General features: G+C 42.6%; 1 protein-coding gene across 3 annotated transcripts in view; it reads right to left on the bottom strand.

The window, feature by feature from the left end:
- DNM3 (dynamin 3) overlaps positions 1-17,224 on the bottom strand; it is a 172,567-nt gene that overhangs the window by 15,279 nt on the left and 140,064 nt on the right. For all 3 annotated transcript variants that reach the window (XM_063165270.1, XM_063165271.1, XM_063165272.1), the window contains 3 exons: positions 10,964-11,128; positions 6,101-6,327; positions 3,786-4,019 (listed from right to left, as the gene is read on the bottom strand). In XM_063165270.1, coding sequence (XP_063021340.1) covers positions 3,786-4,019; positions 6,101-6,327; positions 10,964-11,128 — 626 coding nt within the window. The remainder of the gene's footprint in view (positions 1-3,785; positions 4,020-6,100; positions 6,328-10,963; positions 11,129-17,224) is intronic.

The following is a 17,224-nucleotide window of genomic DNA, read 5'->3' as shown; positions in this document are numbered from 1 at the left end:
TAGAGGACAGATTTTATTCAGAGGATCATGTGCAATTTTTGCACAAAATCTCTTTATCATTCAATGCACAGGGTTAGACATTTCATTAAATCTTTTCAAAGAACTCTAATCCATAAAAATCCATCAGAGAAAACTTTGTGAATGGTTGATATTTGGTAACCAAAGAGTTGAGTGGGAGCCTGTGGGCTGGGAGATGTCAGGCACTAATGCTTTCTGCACTGCTCCTGACTTTTTGAAAATTTCTAACTGCAATTACTGTCAGGTAAAAGTACCTTTTCCTGCCAGTTTGGCAGAAATATGGAATGGTGGCTTGCAAGGTAGATTAGCTATCAACCCAGCAGCTGATGGAATTAGCCTTGGTGGCATAACAAAGGGGAGCTGCAGAGCTGCCACCAGCCCTTGCCTGCTGGCTGCCTGTGGGTGGAAGTAAATTGCAGGGACAGTGTGTGAGGAGCACAATGTGAATTTTCTCCCCACCACTTGCCTCACATGTACAGACCAGCCCCAGCCTGCCTGAGGGTGACACACGTGCTCCAGGGTTTCACCTCCTGTGGGGTCACCTTTGTCTCAGTGACAAAGTCAGGAACCATCCCCTGGTTCCAGAGCAGGCTTTGTTGGGAAAGCCCTGGTGAATCCACAGTAGCAGCACACAGGGAGAAAAGGGCAGCACCCTTCCACCCCCACAAACGCCACGGGCTCTGCTGCCAAGAGAAGAAAACATTTCCAATTCAATTGTTTTCCTTGTGGCAAAGCTGAGATTCCCATTCAGGATATTTAAAAGCTAAAAATCAGGCATCCACAGTAGAACTTAAATTGGTCAAGATCAGGCTTTCCACACAGGCAGGCAAACACACATCAGGGTGAGCTGGAGTGCTTCTAGTGCCTGCCTAAAGCTGTCCTACCAAACCAAGCACACAGCTGCATTTTCTTTCAAAATACTACTGCAGCCTTTTAAGAGAGAGGGGGAATAATCCAGATTCTGGCAGTGGGGAATATTTCACAAATCATATATGCTTTGGCATCAAGCCCTTAAAGCCAGGGGCCTTTACTCACAGGCTTTGCTGGAGAGATCCACCCACCTCAAGTGGGATTAATTAAAAGAGGCATGTATCATGCAAATAGTTTCTGTTTCCTTACAGAAATATTCAGAGCACATAACCCAAACCAGCTTTAGAATCAGAGAGAAGCAGGGAAGAAAATGATTTCCTGCTCTCCTGACTCTTTTCCTTTCCCTGTACATTAAGGGAGGAACAATGAGAGAATGCTGAGAGCTCACCATTTCTGTACAGTTCCTTTGATAAATCCTAATAAAGCAGAAGAAAAAAAAATGTGTTTTCAAAGATGGGCTGTATCTCATGGTAAGGTGCCAAATTTTCCACATCAAACGTGTGCTGCTGATCTGCTCATTGGACAAGGACAGTCCAAGTCTCACCCCTGAAAATGATCTTTTTATCTTAAGGCAGAACAGGAGAAAATGGAAACTCTGTATTTCTTCAGTATGTCAGATTTTCAGTTCCATGTCTCAGGGACACGGGCTGCAACAGAAAGCTCCTTTGGAAAGGGAGATAAACTTTAAAAATACTACTTTCTTCTCAGGAAGTTAAACTATTTCCTTAGATAAGAGAGATCCCAACACTTCAAGGAATCCCTGCAGAAAATGGTGGTGGAACAGTCAGAGCACAGTGCCCCAGTTCAAAAATAAGTCACAGAAAAAGCTCAAGTTTCCACAAGAACTCTTCCTCAAAACTCTTTTTCCCCCCTTTTAATATCTCAGACCCATTTTCTGAGTCAATTTCCTATGATCCTGCAAAGGCTGTTATTAAAACCAGACCAAGTGTAGCTGAAATTCCAGGGCTCCAAAGAAACATTGAATAGGCGCAGGAGCTGGCCACACTGTCCCCCTCAGGTGATTTCCCTGCAGCCCCTTCCCTGGGATTTCCTCCCTCACACTTTAGTCAGCAGAAGAAACCTGAAGTTTCAGCAGAATAGCAAACCCTTCCTTCATTCTTTAGCAGCTGAGATTTTTTTTTCTGTCTGAGGCTTTCATAGCTCTAAAAGACAGAACTAGGATCTAGTCCAGAAGATGTGTATTGCAGATTATTTTTTTCCACAAAAATGTCAGGCAGTCTCCCATTCAGTTCTGTATCCAGCTACAATTTGAAAATCACTGACCTCCTTTATCCACCACTGCTTTTCATGCCACCAGTGGCGGTCCCGAGCAGAGGCGTCCCCAGGCTGCTTACCCAAGTGTCTTTTGCTTGCTAGAAAATTCCTTCCTGGTCTCCATCCCACCTAGCCCTCTGGCATGAAGGACAAGATCAGCAGACATGCTCTTGGCAAGGCACCCTGGGCAAGCAGCATGCATGCACAGCCAGGGCAGGCAGGGGAGGGAGACGCGCTGCCGTGCAGGGCAGGGGATGGGAGCCGTGGTTCTCTCGGGTGGCACAGCTGGCACAGCTGCACCTCAGCCCTGCATCCCTCTGAGGTGGCCCCTGATGGCACAGAGCAAGCAGCAGGGCCAGCACCCCTTGGCTCAGCCCCAGGCTCTCCCAGCAAGGGGATGGTCCTTGGGTTCTTCCCTTCCAGATTTGAAAGGCCATTCCAGATTTCTCCCCCCTTCTCTACCCCTACAGGATATGCACTGAGGTGAAAGTGTTTCATGGCTGGGCATCGATGCAACAACGCCCTTTTCATAGCAAATGTATAAAAATACTTCATCCCTTTGATATTTATGCTTTCTATTATAAAGGGTAATTATATTAGAAACACTGAGCCTCAAATTTAAGTTACTGACAACTATGACAGATCTCACCTATTTAAAAGAAAATTCTTTTCCAAAGCTACTCTTCTCAATTACCGTTTTCAAAATTGAAAATGTGCACATTTTATTTTGGTTCCTATTTAGCTGGCTCTTTTTTTTTTCCAAACTGTGAGTACTTTCAATGTAACAGCTAATTTATCAAAAATGGAGAAACCCCTTTGTTCCAACATTGCCTTATCTGCCCACGCCTCTCATAATTTAGAAAGTTAATGAATCCCTCAGAATCAGAGGTTTTAATATATATATATAAGTGATTAAGTGTATTACATCATTGTGAAAATAAACATTAAGGACATTCTATTCATATAACAAATAAAAAAAGCAGTCAATGCCATAGAAAATTATACAATATGCAAAGCTACTTTAAAAGGTCCTGATAAATGCAAAGCTCTGAGAAGGAAAGGAAATAATGCACTGAAGATAATCTTGTTCTTTAACTAATTGCTTGGTACCATATGATGTACCCTGTAAGACAACCAGGGACTGTTTCCAACTGGCTGGAAATTGCTGGCTTTGCAGGACAAGAATCAGACTCCTACCAGTTTGTTCCACTGGTTCTACAAGAACTGCTCTTGTTCTCTCTCCCAGGAGAGCCCCTGCTTCCTCTGGTGAGGCTTCAGAAGGGCACAAGCGAGGAGCTGTACCCCTGCCCCTCTCCTCCTGGGGCTAGGTGACCTCCCTCTCTCTCTCTGAGCCCTTATGAGGTACAACACAATCAGAACTGGTGTTTTTAATGCAAACAAATCAGAGTCTTCCAACTGACTGACCAGAATTTTTTAAAATGAAAAAATCTTCCTCTCTCTTTTCAAACAGGCTATGTGCTAACAAGTGCTTCCATCCAACCCCTCAGACTGCAGGGCATGCCCAGTTGTGCTTTGCTGCACCCAGGGAGCAGCGCAGGGTTCGTCTGTGCGGTGCCAGGGGAGAGAACCATGGCACAGCGCCAGGAACACCAAGCTCTTACCTTGGCACGCTGGGAGGAGCCCGGCTGGGCCGGGAGGGAACCTGGGGGGGCCCTCCGTGTCCCTCGGCGCTGGGGAACGGAGGCAGAGCTCCCGGGCGGAACGGCACCGGGGGCGCCCCCGCCTGAGGGCCCGGAGAGGGGATGGCGGGAGCGGGCCCTCGGCCCGATAAGGGCCTGCTGGGGGGATTGCTCAGGGTGGGTCTCCTCGGAGTTGAAGGACTTGGAGGAGGTGATCTGGGGAAATATCAGAGATTTTAAAAGTTCAGTAAGGTGGGGGTGCACGTTTGGGGTTTTCTTTGATGTATTGTATTTTGCTTTAAACAAAAGTTAAAACTTATGACAGATGGTTTTTATTGGCATTTTCCTTTGCTGTCAGTGTCAGAGGATCACATACAATTAAGACTCATGTGTTTCCCACTGGCAGCATACAAGCAAAGAGGTGAATAAAATGGATTTTATTATTCAAGTCCTAATAATGTTGTGTTAAGTGGAATTTCTAGGACATGGAGCCTGACATGCTGAATTATTATAACAGCTTGCAAAAGGAGGCCAAGTGGATACAAAACTGGGGTGACAGAAGCAGCTGCTATTTGAAGCATCAGAGAAGCTGTAAGTCCACTGGATGGTCTTCTGCAAGGCAAATATTCTGGCTCACATAAACATACCCACAGAATAGGTGGGTATGTTTATATATATAAACATATTTCTGTATTATATATGGGAATATTCCCATATTATATATGGGAAAATGTTTTGATTTTCCTCACAGATGTCATTAACACCTGGAGGAGCATCTTCCCAAAAAGACAGGCAGGGAGGGAGCTCCTGATCTTGTTGGAACTCTGGTTACTGAGAATTTCAGACTTTCTGTGCTGACAGACACTGACCCCCAGGAGAACACTGCATTGACCTGAGGCCGTGGAGAAAGCTTCCAAAATGGAATGATAGAACTGAGATTGTGGGTGTGGAGTTTGAATAGAAGTGTGCAATATCACAGGGTGGAAAACTTAGAGTTTAAAGTTTTAGAATATAGTAATATATATAAGACAAGATAGAAGTTTAAAGACAGAATCTAGTCCTTCTTCTTCATAAGTTTGAATAGTATTGTAAAATTAAATTTTAAAATCCACATTACAGGCCATGACTAGTTAGTTATTAAGTTAAAAGTAAAAATAATTTAAGTGTACTTTCTTAATTAGACAGTTTACCCTTAAAAAGCCTTGTAGAAAAAGAAATACAACTCCATTTTTAGTTTGTTAGAGTGAAGCGCTGCAGAACTCCCAGTTTATAAAACTGTGGTGGAGATAAAAACTAATAAACATCCAAACATAAAATACCATCTCACACATTTAATCCCAACCCTAAATAAAAAAAAAAAAAACCAAAAAACAAAAAAACAAAGACAGTGGCAGTGCCCAAGACAATCAGGCTGGCCTCTGTGGCATTTACATTTTTTGAACATGATTTCTTCACCTAGGGTTTTTCTCCTGGGAAGCTGAAAGGCAGTGAGAGGCTTCAGAGAAAAGAAAAACAATTCTTATCTCATTTGGGTTTTTTTGTGTTGTGCTTATGCAGAATGTGTTTGGAGATTGTGTATTTAAAATGATTGTTTGATTGGACTCTGGTGTGAATTGTTTTGACTCATTGGCCAACTAGGGCCAAGCTGTGTCGGGACTCTGAAAAGAGTCAGAGGTTTTTATTATTTTTTTTTTTTTGCATTTAGTAAGGATTTTTTCTGTATGTTTTAGTATAGTATAGTGTCAGGACCCAGGACATTGCTCTGGCTGCCCTGGGTGATTCCAGACCCTGGTAGGGGGCTCAGAGACCTTGGCACAGAGTCACAAACACCTTTGTGACTGTGCCTTTGATTTTAGCCCATGGAAACAATTACCAACTTTGTGTGAGGATTTACAAGGCACAAGAGTTTGAGTAGAATGATAGTGAATTTGTCACAGGGTGAAAAAGTAGAATTTTGGGGATTTAGAATGGGCGTTCGAGGGGCAAGATGGAGGAATCTGGGTGTGTCCTGTCCTTCTTGTCCTTCTTCTTGTCCTCCATCTTCTGCTGTGATGGTGATTGGTTTAGAGTAGAGAGAGAGTGTCTAATAGGTGATAGGTATTGGAAAATTATTGTAAATAAAGCACATGTAGTTTTTAGTATAAAAAGTCAACACCACCCCAAGGGCAGGGACTGTGCCACAGCCCGACCTGCTGGACAGGGACAGAGCTCAGCAGGTCAGAGAGAGAACGGAACAGAGCACAGTGCCTGTGCTGGGTGCCATGGCAGTGCAGCTGGGAGGCTGTGGGGCTGCTCACCTGCGTGCCTGCTGGAGCCAGGAGTCATCCACGGGCGGGGGAGCAGGGGTGGACACGGTGCTGGTGCTGATGTCCCCGATGATGGCCAGCGCCTCCTGCAGCGCCTGGTACATGCGCAGGGTCTCGTCCCGCCGCTGCGCCTGCTCCGCCGACTCCTCCATCAGAGTGTTCTGGTCCTCAGAGGAATACAGGTGAGCCAGCAGCTCTGCGTTGATAAATTCTTTCACCTGTTTCATCAGTGGGAAAAATGCGTATTTTATGATTGGCTTTTTGCAAATATTCAAATGAATATGATATGTGTTATGTTAGAAAGTGATGCTGTATTCATTTTCTTAAGTAGTGTGTTAAATATAGTTTTAGGTTATAACATAAGGTTAAAATAGAAACGATGCTCTGCAGGATACTTTTTTTAAAGAAAGGACTTGCACCAGATAGCAGCCACAGGACACCTGAATCTGTCAGAGAAAGAGAATTTATCGCTCCATTATCAGAAGAAATGAACTTCTTCCTGCCTGGCTCAGCCATGAAGATGCAGTCAGGATTCAGAGGAAGAAGCTGACACTGCCCAGACAGAATCCTGTGTTTGAATGGAATTTATGCATCATGGATGAGGTGTATGAATATGCAACAGGCTGTTGCTTTTTTTTAATCCTCTGTTAACGTGGGTCCTTTTTCAGGCTTATTTTGCCCAGAAAAAGGTACCTGGACTGTCTGTAACTCTGTTTTTATTGTCTCATATTGTCCTAATCCAAATTGTCCAAATTTTTATTACTCAAATTGTATTACTATTTTTATAACCATTTTATTACTATTAAACTTTTTAAATTTTAAAAACAAGTGATTGGCGTTTTTCACAATCAGACAGAAAAGAAAATAATCCAAACCACCAAAGAAATAAACAAAAGTCTCTATGGAAAATACAATGCTGAACAAATATAGGGGAGATCACTGGAAGCAGGAGATTGAATCACTTTCTCTTACTACCTTACACCAGTTCTGCTGCAATTCTGCATCTCTGAGGTGACTCCTCTGCTTACCCTTCATTTCCCAACAGCTCCCAGGAGCCAGCTGCCATTTTGGGCCATTTTGGGCCATTTCTAAAGGGCTGACTGGGAAGTAAATGGCAGTACCTTCAGATATAAATTCCCCTGGGAATGGGAATTTTCAGGCTTTATGATATACCTGTTAATTACTTTCTTAGCAACAATTTACCCGACCGTAGACAGCGTCTTTCATTTCCAGCAGGTCTGTCAGATTCTGAATAACCCATCCACACACATTCAAACTGAAGGGAGAAGACTCCAAGTAATCTAATTTACTGTATTGATTTCCTGCTATGCCTGCCCTGGTTATGGAAACCTGGGTCACATTAAGAGACATAAAAAGCTAGAGGTACTCTGATTAAATAAGACTGTGGTAAATAGACCAACTGCTGACCTACTAAATCCTTGCATTTGAGACTTGTTGCTCTTCTGATCTATTTCTCATCTGGTGCTTTGCTCCATAAAGCTTTTTTGAGCTGGAGATAGTGATGATAGTACATTCCCAGGATTCTGATTACATAAACCTGAGCTCCATTTGCTCATGGGTTTGTGCTAGTTCTGTGATTTAAAGGCTGACAGTGAGGCTAAGGCAATGTTTGTGTTTAGACAAGGTCAGTGAGAGCCAGCACAGCCAAGGGACCCTTTCTGGTCACCAGCAATGAGCAGGCAGCCAGGACAGAGCTCAGAGGGAAACAAAACCACATTGCCTGGGCTTGGCTGTCATTTCCCATTCACGTATGACAGGAGATGCACAAATTCTTAGCAAAGCCTGCAACATTTTTCCATGAGTTTCATGCTGTTTTCCAGTAGATGGTACTGATCAAGAGCCAGAGTACACTACTTTCCTTGTGATTGCCAAAAACTCCACATTAAAAACAGATATCACAGTTAAACAGCATCACATTCTGCTCGATGAAATGAGCATTTTAATGGCATCACTTCAAAAAAAGAAGTCCTAAAATTAGATTAAGGCCAGAGCTGATTGTAAAGGCATTGTTAAACCACAAATATCTGTTTGAAAAAAATCAGCCTGTGACAATTATCATGAGAGGTCCCTGTCTGTCACTGGCAGAGGATTTGAGTAACTCCCTCCTCTGGAAAGGGAAGACTGCTGTATTTAGGATGGATCTTGGATCAGCCTCCTGCCCTCCTGTGCTGTGCTAGACAGAGGAAGATCTCCCACCAGAGCCACTTTCTCCAGCTTGGAAATGGAGGGAAAAGTGATGCTTACTCATGTTTGCTCCTTTCTGGAAAGCAGGCTCACAGGAAGGGTTTAAAACATTTTCCTTCACAGATCTGCAGTCAAAGCTGAACCATAGCAAGCATCCAAATGCCAGTGCCCCAAATCTGCCCTGGCACACTGAAATGGGGCAAGGTGGGCTTGGAACCTCCTCAGGGGGAAGACAACACATGGCACTGCCTCAAATGCAAACACAACCATTCCTTGAGCAGTTTAGCAGCACCAAGTCCTCTGGAGTTTTCCTCCTCAGCTGAGATCAGTATCAGCACTGTTTATGGAGCATTTACTGACTACTCTTAAGACCACCCCTCTTGTATAATCCAGGATACCAAGGCACTGTGAAATACAAACTTGTGTATGTGTTTTTTGTTTGGGCATGTTTGAATTGGTAATGGTAACTCAATGCAGTTCTGTGTGGTAAATGTATTTTCTTTTAAGGTAATCAACATCCACCCTAGGGGAAGAACAAGGGATGCACTTGGAACACAACAATGTAGGCTTAGGCCCCAAAATATGCTCAGAGACAGCATGTAATTATTTTCTGTACACTGAGTTTGAATCTGATACTTTCCTTGAATTCTAAGTACTTGTTTATGGGCCCACAAAGTGGAAAGGAAGTTCTAGGAAAACTTGGGAGGTTGCAATTGTCATGGAAACAAATTCCTTGGGATCAATTTGTTTCCAGAGTTTTGGAGGCAACATGATGGGGCAGCAGAAAATACAGAATATGTTGATTAAGGGGGAGGGAAAGTGTTTTCACTTAACTCCTGGTGGATGGGTTGGACTTCTGAATACTCCAAGGAACACACACAACTTCACAGGACCCACCTTCAATCACAGCTCCACTCCTTTCCAGATCTTTGCACAACCTTTTGGCAAGGCTCAGCACTCTTGATTCAACCATTTCTTTCTCTTTTCAATAGCCCTGATTTTTAAAAATTGCTATTTTACCTATTGTTTTCAATATGATATTTTACTGCCTATGCTGTACAGAAAGAAATTAATTAATGCTTCTATGTAACTTTTCACAGTTCTTTAAAATGTTTGGTTTTTTTGCCACAAATTTAAACCCTAGGATGGAGGTGTAGGCCTCAGCTCACTAGGAAGCCCAAATGCAGCTTGGGACGATGAGGTCAGCTGAAAGCTTGGTGATATTTTAAGTGTGTGGTTTCTGTGTGCCAGCCTGGCAGGCTTTATCAGTGTCACCAACAGCTGATGAGACTGAAAGCACAAAATCTCGCAGCAATTTACTTCTGAGAGAGAAGCACACACTTCAGAGACCCCTAAACAATTCCAGATGAGGAGGTGAGTGGCAGAAAATTTAATGTAAGCTTTCAAAAGCAACTGCTCACTGAGCTCTGCTGTTTATGAAATGAAAAGCTAAACCCCAGCCTTTCCAAGGGCACTGGAGATAGGCTAAGTCAAAGCAGTGAGCTGCTAGCAATGATCTGGAAAGAGCAGTGAGGACACACACTCAACTTCTGAAGTCTAGAGCAGGGCTGATTTCCAGAAAAAAAAGGCAGTTCCATTGTTCCCATGTTTTTTTGTAAAAACTCACCCATGACTAGAGCATTACTTACATTCTGACTCCCCTAAACCTGAAGAAGTTTAATGAAAAATCTCTTCCCTCATGCAAAAAATCTGTTTGTATAAATGTACAAGGAAATCCCACTGAAATTTCCTGTCCAAACACCTAACTCTTAAGTGCAACACAAATTCCACAGGGCTAATGAAATCCATCAGATGAAGGCTAGAGGTGGCTCTGAGTCAAGAGTAAATGCTACCTTCTAATCACATGTGCCTCCCAGCATATTGCACTGCTAAAGGCTGACTGGTTTGATGACCTCTCAGAGCTAGCAGGGGCTCTGGGTCCCATCAGTAATTTGTATGGCAGCAGTGGCACTAATATTAAAGCTCAGTTTTCAACAAGGTCCATTCAGAACTCTGCCAGGATGTGAAGACTGAGCTCCCACTGCAGTGGAAAAACAATGGTATCTCAAAGCTGGTTTTAACCAAATAATCTTCAGATCTAAGAAAGACACACACAATAAATCAACCAACCACATCTGCTTATCTAAACAACAGTGTCCAAAGCTTCCAGATTTATTCCTTGGAAATGGTAACCTGAAAATATAAAGAAATCCAAACAAAATAAGAAGTGCTTTATGAACCCTGACAAAGGCCAGCAGATGGAAAATGAAGGAAGCACAACTCTGCTCTACTGCTCTCACGGGCTGCCCACACCAAGCTCCCAGTTCCTCTTCCTGTTATATCAAAAGCAAGACATCAAATAAAAACCAAAACAAAAGCATCCCCACCTTGAGTTACCTTTAAATAATAACTTGTGTTCTGATTAAGATGTAAATGAATTCTTTAGGATTTTGGGATAAGCACTCAAGGCAGCGTGCCACCCTTTGAGAAGGCTGCAGAACTTCAAGTACTATGGAATATTGGAATATTTTGTCCATGAGTGTAACATTAATTCTTCTCTTTAGTAGCTGCTGTGTTCCAGAGGGGTGTTTGAGAGTGAGAGATCTGACAGACACATTGAACTGATTTAGAACTCTGGTTGCTACTTACATTATTGATCATGAGGTGCATGATTGTTTTCGGGATCAGATCTCGGATACATTTGTTAATAATGGACATGTAGGAGTCCACAAGATTTCGAATTGTCTCCACCTGTCTTTCCAGCTGGGGGTCCATTGAAAAATTATCTGCTTGGCCATTTTCTTCAGTTTCAGTCTGCAAAGGAGAAAAAAAAAGTCTTTCAGATTGACGTAAACTTGAAACATATTGGGAGAAAAACCCCTGGACTTACACTGTAGTAATCCAGCAACATAACTCATACAAAGACTGTCCACCTGTTAAAATATGAAGTCTTGGCTTGTTTAATATTAGTGTTCAGCATCATGAAATTTGGACCTTTAAAGTTTAATGCCAAATGAGACCTTTTGCACAAAGCACATGTATGTATTTCTACACAAATTTGTAATTTTATGTTAAAGAAAGTTTTCAGACAAAGAAAGATACACAGTGGTAAATGTCACACCAAGAAATTATTTCAGATCACTTACTGCAATACTTATTATCAAATCTTTTACCATTCACATTCATCCAGCTGGACCCATGCAAGAATGCAGCACCATAAGTCTGGATCTTTAATTTTACCCTTCTGTGGGTTAAACCCACTTTTGTTATTTAAAGCTGACTTATTTGTGACAAATTTTGCAGTTCAGTCTCCAACTTGTTAGATGTGAATAGCACCTATATAAACAAAGGGATTATAAAAGATAACAGCAAAAGCATCATTGCTTCCAATGCTCAAGGCCGGGTTATATATTTGTGGTCTCTTTTTCACTGGATAGAAAAGAAACCTTCTTTGTATGCAAACAGCTGACCTAATTAAATACCAGGAACTTTAACTGGAAGCTAAAAGGCCTATACTTTGCCTCAGTCTGGCCTGTATAAATATAGGAAAACCTAAAAGAAAAATAGTAACTTTTTGGTGAAAATCAAACTGCTGTCTGAGGCTTGCAGTTGCCAAAAGCATGGAATTTCTACCCAGAGAGTACAAAGAACAACATTCCCCAAACTCTGATATCAAACTTCTCCCTGAAAACAATTGCCAGAGCACGAATAGCACAAACTGTAAAATCTAAATCTGAGTACCTGAGTACCTGAGTATGCTTCTGTGGGTACCCAGAAGCATAAAATCATAGAAGCACAAAGTGCTGTTGGTTTTGACTTCAGCCAAAGTGCTCCAGCCTTGCAGCTCATGTTGTTCCAAGCCCCCTTGCAGGCAGGGACACCTCCCACCACATCAGGAACACAAAGAAAGAGAAAGCACTTGCAAAAACTGAAGAAGCCAACAAGGAGAACAAGTTGTGTATCAGCCAGAGCCCTGCCAGCACAGCTCCATTTACAACAGAGCTTTTAGCTACAATTGGCACATGGCTGGTGCTTTAAACATTTCTGGAGCATCTGAGATCAGTATCAAACCCACCAGTAAAAGGCCATTAGTGCTAAATATGCCAACATGTCACCAAAGAGGCTTCTCCCTGCAGGAAACTGGGCCAAGAAGGGATTCCTGGTTTCATGTCCTGGTGCAGGCTCTGCTTTCTGCTCACACAGCATTGCCAGGTAGAGCACTTGGAACCTTTTCAGCTACAGCTTGGTCACTCCAGGCTAAATGAAATGGAATGTTTGTGATGTGTTAAGTTCTAGTTTTGTTAAGAAATAAGACCCAATGTACCATTTAGAAACAAAACTGAGTGTTTGAAAAGAACTTTCAAAAGTATGGGTGAATTACTGGAAAAGCAGCTGATCTTTGAAAACAATTAGCTGTGCTTCCTAAAAATCCTGTGACTGTGGAGGACACTGAAAGGGCTCTTGATGAAAACACGGTTTTCAATGCTGTAACATTGGTAGACACCACCTTAAAAACCTTAATCTTTTTGTTAATAAACTGCATGTAGCCAAAAGTCACAATGCAAAGACTATTTTCCTTAGCCTCTGTGTCTAAAGAAAAACTAAAGGTAATTTTCCCTGTGAAATACCAAAGAAATAAAAAAATCATACATCTCTCATATATCTGCAGATTTTAGCCAAGTAACTACAGACCAAAATGCCCCCTTCCCTGTTTCCCTGTACTTGACATCTATTCTCTTTCTTTTCTTCTTTGCTGTCTACATAAAGTGCAGTTTGTTCATGCATATTTTTTTCCTTTTATTTTTTTTTTACTCTTTAAATTACAGATTGCAATAAGATTCCTAACTGGCTAAGCAGCAAAGTGACAGATGTTTATCATTATCCTCATCAAGAGAATGTAAAGTAAAAATAGTAATTTGTCTCTGATCTTTCAGGCAAAGGGTAATAGTCTCTTGTTTGAAACTGTAACAGAGCTGACTTCATACTGTTGATTTACTTTCTCTGAAATCAAAAAAGATCAATCTTTCATGACTTTACAGTAATTTATTATGAAAGCTTCCGGCCATAGTATTCCTAATGATTTGATGTCTCAACTGAAGGCTTTTCATGCCAGAAACCATCTTGTTTGCATGGCATCATGGAGATGGAAATCTGCTTCCAGCAGGTTTCTGTGCCCTCCAGGACCCCTCCAAGCATTAGAAACCTTTCTCTGCTCAGCTGCCTCAGCTCTGTGCCAACAGCAGCAGCCAGAAATGAGGGTGCCTGGCAAGGCTGGGCATCCCAGGTGACAGAGATGCCACCCCCAGGCCACTGTTTCCCAGCAGCTCTTGTCTCTGTGAGCCTCACAGCGACCCCACCTTCAGTGCAGGTCACCCCTCAGCCCATCCCTGTTTCTTACAGCATGGCTCCTGCAGGGAAAGCCTGCTCAGGGAATAAACCCAAAGCAGAGCACAGAACAAACCCTGCCGGCCCACTGCCACCAGGCTGAGCAGGAAGGGAGAACAAAGAAGGTGCAAATAGCTTTCCATGCCTCCTTTCCCAGCCAAGGCAGCCCAGTCCTTTCAGCTCCTCATCCCCGAGCCAGAACTCACCAGTTCCAACAGCAAGTGTTAAGTGACAGCACATGAATGTGGACTAGGTTTTTAGTCAGTTGACTCTTGCTTAATGCTGCTATTAATTGTTGACAGGAATGGAATATTGCTACTTCAAAGGAATGCAAGTGCAATTATTTTAGGGAGTTCTGCAAACCTCCAACAAAGAAAGCTAAGGAAGAAGGTAGAGTGCTAAAAAATAGGTAAAGGAAATGAATTCATCTGGAAAAACTCTAAATCAGAGTATGTGATGGAAACACACCAAGGCTACAAAGAAGCAACAGGTAAAAAAACCACAGATGAGGAGAAGGTAAGGTGGGAGACAGGGGGTGCTTCCATGTACCCTTCCACACACCCCCCAGACATCCTTTCCTTCTGCTCCCTGCACTTTAGACTGAAATATTGATCCCTTGCACTCTGCTGTGGTCTCACCTGTGTGAAGCTGCTCTGTGATCCCTGCAGGAGAAGGTGCTACTGAAATCCAAGGTACAGCTCTGCTGCTCTCCAACCTCCCTGCATCACACACCTTCTGTACTGGGAACGTGCTAAGGATTAACTCATGTGCCCTACACGAGCAGACTAAAAACTGCCTGTGAAATCCAAACCACTGAAGTTTGTGGGAATTTTACTGCTGGCTGCAGTGGGAAGAGGATTTCATCATTTCTACCAGAAAAGTTATCGATCTTCTGAAGATTGTGAGCTCTCTGCTACAAGAGGAATGGTTTAGTGTGGTACTGGGGGTGCTGTGCAATCCAAAACAAAGGAGTAATACCTTAGGATATCAGGGTAATTTTTCTGATTGTAGAAATTATAAGCAAATTCAAGAATGTCCCAAGGAAACTTAATGAAAAGTGATTCCTTTTGAAATTCACAGCAAAAGTGGGTAACACACTGAAAACAGTCCTGAGCTGGCCACACAGAGAGAGCAATACTTCTAATTTCCATGATTTCATTACATTCAGGGCAGCTGCCAGCATATTTAAGAATGTCTTGTATAACATTCCTGATGTCAGTTCCAAGAAGGAGCATTTGTCTGGCATTTTCCTTAGAGCAGTGTATCAACCAATTTTCTGTAATCAAAAAGGCATTCTCTTAACAGTGACCATGAGGAAGCAGACTGGAAGGTGACTGACTCAAGGGTAAAAGTCAGAGCAGCAGCAAAGCAATGCTCTGTGCAGTACAAAATATGTCCATGGCTGCAGTAAGAAATTGCTCATTTCAAAGCTGCTTCCAGCTCTTTCATTTACAGTTCCAAGTTCACAACAGCAACAACCACCTGAGAATTAATTATTCCAGACAGATTGCATTTATGTTTTAATTCACAGCTGCTGAAAATACATATAAAATCCATTTTATATATCCCTGTCCAAGTAAGTTTTTTCTTTAATGCACCAACACTCAGCACACTGCAGTTGTCCTAACCCCCCTGCTTTTCCCTAAATCTTTACAATTGATTCTCTCTTCATTGCAGTTAGATGTTGGATATATAATTTAGCTAAGATCCTCTCAGCTGTACATAGTGTGCCTTTTGCCAGAGGACTGCTGAAACCACATGATGGCTTCACACAGTGAGGTTTTCTTACTGGAAGGAACCACAAGTAAATGACAATACATTACTTTTGTGTATTTACAACAAAGCAAGCAGCAGAAAAAGAACACTTCCCAGGCAGCTTGGAAGCTGTCCTTTTCCCTCACAGAGGGTGACTTTGCCACTCTCTTCCATGCTTTCAGCATGTCCTGACTTTGTACTGCTGTTCCCTTTACTGAGCCACCCACAGGCTGCCCCTTTCAGCTGCTATGCCTTCATTAGCAGCCTGGAGCTGCTCTGAGCAGAGGTTGTGATCTGGCTTTCCCTCACACACAGCATCTCTCTCACTTCATAACCCCCACAAGAATGATACACCCTACTGCAGCTTGCTTCACAAGTGTTTCACTCCCTGGATTAGCTTAAACAATCATTTATTCCTGTTGTTGTCTGTGGCTACAGACATTGCCCAGGACAGACCATGAGCTAAATCCTCCTGCTGAATGCACACACTGCTCCCCTGGTACCTCCAGGGCTTCAACCATCCCAAACATTCCCAATCTGGCAGGCTCTCTCCCTGGAGAGGAGAAGCTGATTTGGAACTGTGAAACTGGGAGAAATGTTGTATTACCTGAACTCCAAGAAATCTGGATTTACTTTCATCTCACAGGTTAATAACTGTGGCAAACCAACCCAACCTCCTTTTGGAGCAGGGATTCAGATCTTACAGGTATTGACACAGATATCACACACAATCTTTCTGCCACAATCTCAAGTGACATTTTCATTAGTGGAAGTGTGCTCTCCCTGCAGTTCATGCTTGCATGCTCATTGCCACAGAAAAGCTGTCAATGGCTCACTGGCAAAGTGGAGAACTGTACCAAGGGGACTTCTATGGAATGTGGTTTATAATGTGCTTATTAAATGCTCAGGATGATGGGTCATAGCCTGGGTTTGTTACAGGCACAGATGAGAAGAAACTGGAAGGGAATGTGAACAAGTTGGATGACAGGACTGGAGTTCACAATGACCTAGAGAAACAGGTTCAAAATCTAGATGAGTTCATTCTGGATAGAAAGTATTTGATTTCACAGATTCTCCTGAGTTGGAAGGGACCCACAAGGATCATCCAACTCCTGGCCCTGCACAGGACACCCCAAGAACCCCACCATGGGGTTCCTTAGGCAGGAATAAATCATTTAGATGTGAGAATGGAGCAGTTCAGCAGAAAAGGAGCTGTGTCCACAGTGCAATAGAAACACAGCACGAGTCAATAACATCTTGCTGTTATAAAATCATGACAAGAATTGTGCATCCAGTGCTGCTTATCACACCACCAGAAATTTAAGGAACATTTTGAGAGTGTTCACATGAAGCCATTGAAGATGGTTCAGGGCTCTGTAAAGTATTACCTGAAGGGAAAAGGTAAGATTAAATTGGGACTGATGAGTTCAAAAGAAATCACTTGGGGAAAGGTAGAGATGAGCATCTTTGCAGCCAGCAAAAGATGTCAAACAAATATTTGGAAAGTGTTTTATGGTAAGAACAGTGAAGCACAGAAATAGATGGATTAGGAGAGCTGCAAATCTCTCCCAAGGATTGGAGTAGCATCCCTCAGAAAAGACCTAGATAGAGAGAGACTTTAGGCAACCTCTCACATCCCTTCTATCCAGCAGATGCTACTGGGTGCAAAGAGGTGTGAAATTACCCACAACACTGCAACAAGAAAAGGGATTTCTGAAAAGGCAAAAAAAAAAAAAAAATTAAATTACAGTATCTCCTACTTTTTGTTCT

This window comes from Melospiza melodia, chromosome 11 (genome assembly GCF_035770615.1).
Source record: "Melospiza melodia melodia isolate bMelMel2 chromosome 11, bMelMel2.pri, whole genome shotgun sequence".
Lineage (NCBI taxonomy): Eukaryota > Metazoa > Chordata > Aves > Passeriformes > Passerellidae > Melospiza > Melospiza melodia.
Note: the sequence above shows the minus strand (reverse complement) of the source record. Positions and strands in the feature narration are given on the sequence as shown.